Raw genomic sequence first — 6,533 nt, forward strand, 5'->3', positions numbered from 1 at the left:
GAATATATAAATTATATTTTAAATTCAAGATAAAAATTTAAATGATAGCATAAACTATTTTTAACAATTCCCAGATTTGAAAAGATAAGTATTGAAAAATAATTTAAAAGGGTAAATTAAAAGGAATAAATTAAGAAGATTAAAATTATAAAAAGAAAATTCTTGAAAACCCATAGAATGAGGGTTGTCCTATTTTTATAACAATAAGAAGCGCCCAAATTTAATATCTTCTATTGACACGAAACATTTAACATAATCGAATTATGTGTTCAATATTTACACACCTAATAAAATAAATTAAGATGAGATTCAACTTTAACAACAACAAAGAAAGATCATATTCAACTATTTACATCGTCCGACAAAACTAAGTGACCTTAAATTATATAAATATTTCATAGACAAGATAAATATGAAATAATTACGACTAACAATACTAGGTTTATTATTATAAATGAATAAAATAAAATAAATAACATAATAATGCGCTAAAGAAGGAACCACCTGTCTCACTCTCTTTCTCATCCCAAAAAATAAAGTAAGGAAAAAAGAAAAAGAAAAGAAAGAAAACGAGTTGACTCATAAGCCAAAACAGTACATGGAACGAGTTGACTCAATCACTGAGAACTCTGCTCTTCTTCCATTTCCGTGCTCTGCTTCATCTTTGTAACAGCAAACTCTCACAGTCTCTGCGAGAATTGACAGCGACCCATTTTATTGAAGCACCCAACACATCACAGAGCTTCACTTCCTCTTACCAAAGGACCTAGTTAGAAGCGCAACGCTGAGTGTTCGACGGAGCTCCTCAGCCATGGCTTGCCACAAACGGCGGCGTGCAAATCACCCACCTCTTCTCCACCCTCTTCCTCGCGTAACTTTCTTCGCTATCACTCCAACACGTACCCTTAACACTAGCAGAACGTTGAACACTCCTTCCATGGTTCACCAGAATGTACCTCCTCACGTCTTCCGGTAACCTCAACGTGTACCTCTCCACACCCACAAGAGAATGCCCTGTGGAATTCGACCTGGAAAGGTTCCTTTCAGCAACAGCAACCACCCCATCACCGGTGACAGAATTTGAGTTGGTGTCTGAGTCAGGAAGAAGATCAGGAGATGGAGGTTGTTCTTCACTTACATACACAGTTTTGGTTGTATCATCACTCAATGTAGGACTTCCACCGCAAACCTGATTCACGGCATGGTTTGCGTTTGCGTTTTGATTTGGTTCTGCCACAGTTTCTTCACTTCCGGAAACTTCCTCATCATGAAGGGAAGGGACTGTTATGGCAACCTGGCACGGATCCTGGCTGAGATTCGCGCGGCAAACTGGGCATGTGACGTGGGAAGCGAGCCAGGAATCAATGCATTGAGGATGGAACACGTGGTTGCATTTGGGGAGGAGTCTGAGGGAGTCTTTGTCTGAGAAATCCGTCAAGCATACAGCACATTCGAGCGTTTCTTCACCTTTTTTGAGGTCCTTGATGTTGGAGTAGAAGAGGGTGGGGAAGGTATTGAGGAGTTCCCTGTTGATCCCCTGTGCGCAGGAGCAGGGGAGTGTGGTGGTGGTCTGCGTGGTGATGATGATGTGTGCCTCAGCACACCTGCGGAGGTAGATGGAGAGGATGGCCATGACAAGAAGAGCGAAGATGATGGCTCCAACTGTGATGGCAACGGAGGGCTCCCAGCTGTGGTGGGTGATGTATGTGGGCACAGGCTCCATGGAGGATTGTGCTTGTGCAGTGGAAAGATGGAGCAAGAAGAGGGAGAAGAATGCAAAGAGAGTGCAGTGAAAGGTGTGAAATTGATTTGGTTGAGGCATTTGGGTGTGTGATTTAGAGTTTGTGAAGAGGAGGAGAGTGAGAATTGGGTTTGAAGGTGGGAAGTGTGGTGTGGGGGGTTATATTGGGAAGGAAAAGTGAAAAAGATGGAATGGGGAATTGTTTTGAAGGAGATGGGAGAAAGTGAATGGAGTCAAAAAGAGAAGTGAGTGAGGTTTGGAGAGGAAGGGTTTTAGTGGAGAGAAGAGAGGAAATGCAGAGGAACGGTTACCATACCTTTACCTCACCACACTTTTTATTTTAGAATATCACAAACGCTTCAAAACGCATTCTCTCTGTTCCACCTTTTTAAGAGATAAATTATTATATGGTTTCGGGATTATTATATCAATTTTCATTTTTAGGTTTTTTATAACCATTCTCTTTCTCTTCTACTGGGACTCTAATCCCATTTTCATTAAGTTTCAAATATCAGTTAGAGGACTAATCTTTCATCTTTAATTTACTGCCACTCTCAACACCTCTACCAAAAATATATAAATATCAACGCCTATTAACTTCCTCTTATTATTTATCATTATTTTTTTTTATCGGTTAGAAATTACACATCGATTAGTAATAAAAATAATTTTATATAATCGGAAATAAACCTTTTTATTATTTCAATTAAAAAAGGAAGTAAAAATATTGTGTGTTAAAAAAAAAGGAATCTAGTTAGTTTTATTGGTTTTATGAGATTAACTTAAATTTTTCCCACTTCAATATTTTCTACTCTCCTCTGCGTATTCTACCCAACTTCATTTTGAGGTTTTTTTTCATATTCTTTTTCTTAAAAAATAAATTCTTTTTGAAAATAAAGAAATGTGTATGATAAACTTTTACGCTTAAATAACCTATTGAGTAAAATTAGTTATTAGAATGAACCACTGTCAATAAATGGTGCATTGTATCTTTTTTTTTTCAATATTATTGAGCCAAATCTAAATTCATGTTTCCTTTTAAAATATGTCATATTTAATAAAAAGTTATTAATTTTTTTTCCATAAATTGAAAAAAATTGGTTTCCTATAGAACAAGATCAAAGGTATATATTGATCTCGGATCATAATTTTTTTTAAAATTAACTTATTATTATAAAAAAGAAAGAAAAAAAAGTGAAGTTTAAACGTGGGTACATTACATATATAAAAACACTTTCATTTTACCGGAGTTCTCATTTTTATTTACTTTTCACTTAATTTTTTTTAAAAAAAATTAAAGTATATTAATAAAGACAGTAATTCATTTAAAGAGAAAATTAAGAATTTGATTTTTATGTAAAAAATAATATCAAGAAAAAATCATTCTATAAATATTATTTAATATATATTATAAAAATGTAGTGTATTGCAAAAAAAATATTTGAATTATCAATGCATTTAATTGAATTAACATAACGAGAACTTTAAATTCTTTTAGTTAAATTGATTTTTAATTATCATGAAAAAATATATTATTTCTTTATTTTCATTTACTTATTCATTCATATGAAATAATAACAAGAAAAAATTTACTTTTCTTCGATAAAACCTAAGTGAGTTTTTCTTATAATATTCTTGTTATTTTGGCCAATGATTGGAAGCTGAAATAGGAAGCATGAAAATGATTTTGCATACAGAAAAAAACAAATAATGACAGGATCTAGAACCAACTCTATCTGTTTCTGAAAATGACAATAAAATATGGACAAACTATCAATTTTGTTTCCTTTTTATTCTCATTTCACAGCCACGAAAATAAAAAATTATAATTATAAATATAAACATTTTTTTCCTGAAAAAAGCTATCACAATACTTATAATTGAAATATAACCAAAAATAATATTTAACTAAACTTTAATTGCTTTTATCTTTTTATTTTATCCATTTATTTTGATTCATGTATGTAATAAAAACAAAAAATCACCTGTATAACAAAAATGTATTGTAACATTATGAAGTCCTATTGTTGAGTTTGTAAGTAGTAATTTTGTAGCATTATTTTATGCTTTTCGTAGACCGAAAAATTAACATAAAATTAAGAGTGTAAGAATTTTTAGTAATGAAAAATAAAAAATAAAATAATCTCTTTATAAACTGATATAAATTTACAATAGAAGGTTAAAAAATTAAAAATGGTGTGGAAGAGAGTTTTTTTTTATATAAATAACTTATACATAAACTAATTTTAAATTAAAAAAAATATTTTTTGTATTTCCTTCCTTAATTATTTATGAAAAAAGTTGTTCAATTAAATTTATAGGATAGAGAAGATAAAATGAGTCTCATAGAAAAATAAAAATAAAAAATGAGATTGTTTGACATGGGTAAACTAAAAATGAGAAAATTTAGTATTTTATCTATTTCTTTAATTGAGTGAAAAATGTAATGATGAAAATAAAATTTAAATTTATCTAAGGTAGTGGATAAAATCGAAATAAAGAAATTGAAAACACTCAAAGCAAAACTTCCTCCTTTAAACTCTTTGTCCTATTTTTTTCTTCTGAAATTAAATTTTCTATTTAATAGAAAAATAGTTCAAATAGTTAAAAATCAAAGAACTTTAATGTCCACTTTTTGAATTAAAACTTTGATTGTTTTTTTTTCTTCTCAAAAGGAAATGATAAAGAAAAGCATTTAATGTAGACGAACACGAACAATCGAGATATTTCTTCTCCTTAGAGTAACGTGACAAGCTAGTTTCCTAATTTATACAATACTCCATAATCACATCATCTTAATAATTTATTATTATTATATAAATAATTTAAACATTTTTTTATGTTATTATAGCAAATGGATTTATGTGAAGTTTCGAGATTGGATGGTAGTACTTGGATGAGATTGTTTGGTTTAGATGGGTGAAGATGAGGATGAAAGCCATTAATAAAGATTTTAATTGTATCTTAATCTCTTTAATCTTAATCTCAATTAAGTTGTTTATGTTAAAATTAAATACATTGTGTCACACTATTTAATTTTTTCCACAAACTGAATAACAAAATAAAATATATTAATTTTCATTAAAAAAAGGTCTTAAAGTTTTCCTCTTCAAGACTTTAACTCACATCTTAACAAATTCTTTCAATTTTAAAACTATTTGTATACTCCAAATCCATACAAAATCTTCAACTTAAAAGAAGAAATAGAGTTTTTAGTGAAAAAAATACAAAGAATAAAGTTGTTTAATCTTAAAAATAAAATAATTTAATTAGCAATAAAATCTAAGGACAATATATATATATATATATATATATATATATATATATATATATATATATATATTTAAACTGAAAAGGCTAAACATATAATCATTGAGTCTTACATTTTTGTTTTTGGTGCTTTTATTTTTTCAACTGTCCTTTACCTTACATTCTTAATATTAAAAAAAATGAAATTTTTTTTTTTTTTTCATAAGCTATGATATCTTACAAAGCAATCTCGAACTATAGATAGATTGAAAATTTGATTTAACGCATACAAATATGTTGATGAATTAAATAGGTAAGACATGAGTTTTTTAGAAATAGATTTAATAGATAAAAAAAATTAAATATATACTATAACTGTTTATTATCTATTTTATTATTTTTTTTAACTTTTTTAAATTTAAAGAATAATTCATATATTTTGTTGTGATGTTAGAACATATTTATAAAGAGGTAACTATTGATATTAATTTATTGAGTGGAGTAAGTAGAATTTAATTTATTTTTCTCATTTTGTTAAGGAAATATGGTATTAATAAATGATTGGATATTTGTAAACTTACCACAAGCTTGGTTAGATTTCTTAAAGTGGAAAAGGAAAGATTTTAATGCAGGCACGAGGCACGTTATCTCTAAGTAAGGGAAATTAATGATTATTTATTCAATTAGACATTCCATAGATGTATAAATGATATATAGGTTAATAATAAAGATATCTTGATGTATATACGTAAAAATAATTGTATATTTATGGATAAGTTGATTATGGAATTTGATATATGTTTATTATTGAATTTATCAATTTGAAAGTTTTTTTTTTCCTTTTTCTTTTTCTTTTTGTAAAACTTAAGACATTGAAAATATAATATTGTATGTTTGTTTAGCAATACATGTTCAATGTTCAATGAGTGGGTGAGATTATATGCATTATTTATAATCGTTCTAGCATATTGAAGATCAAGTAATGACGCGACGATTCAAGAGTTGTTGAAGTATTGCATCTTATGTTTTTGAAACTTTTTTTATATGATACAAAATAAAACCAATTTTGCTCTCATGAGTTATCTCGCTCAAGTGGTATGAGATTGCTCAAGCGAAAAAATCTTCCTTAATTGTAGAAAGTGAATCGCTCAAGCGAGAGGAACTACACCTAAGTGATGCTGATGACGATGATGTTTTATACGTGTTATTAATTATATAAGTATGTTTTTATATCTTATTAATGTTTGAGATTAATGCATTATATGTATGGATAATGATGAGAGGCATTCATTAATATGATATACAATATGATATATTATGATTTTTGTATAACTTGGTGAGTTGCACCTTGTGGGTCTATGTTGTTCTTTATGGATGTGTGATGAAGATATGTGGGATGATATTGGGTCTTAAGGTTCATAGTATCAAACACATAAGTCAATAAGAAAAACTCATTAAGAAAATGAGATATTTTATGCTTTATTGACAATCTAATAACCAAGATAAGATTTCAGGTAGTGAGAAGTTGAATGAAGTTCTTATA

The 6,533-nt window shown here is 28.8% G+C and overlaps 1 protein-coding gene across 1 annotated transcript; it reads right to left on the reverse strand.

Moving 5' to 3' along the window:
• Positions 1 to 421: 421 nt before the first annotated feature.
• LOC137837651 (E3 ubiquitin-protein ligase ATL6) lies at positions 422 to 2,159 on the reverse strand. Its single transcript, XM_068646736.2, has one exon. The coding sequence runs from the start codon at positions 1,820 to 1,822 to the stop codon at positions 806 to 808; it is 1,017 nt and encodes a 338-aa protein (XP_068502837.1). The 5' UTR covers positions 1,823 to 2,159; the 3' UTR covers positions 422 to 805.
• Positions 2,160 to 6,533: the final 4,374 nt, after the last annotated feature.

The sequence above is a fragment of the Phaseolus vulgaris genome, chromosome 4 (assembly GCF_051622355.1).
Source record: "Phaseolus vulgaris cultivar YP4 chromosome 4, ASM5162235v1, whole genome shotgun sequence".
Taxonomy (NCBI): domain Eukaryota; kingdom Viridiplantae; phylum Streptophyta; class Magnoliopsida; order Fabales; family Fabaceae; genus Phaseolus; species Phaseolus vulgaris.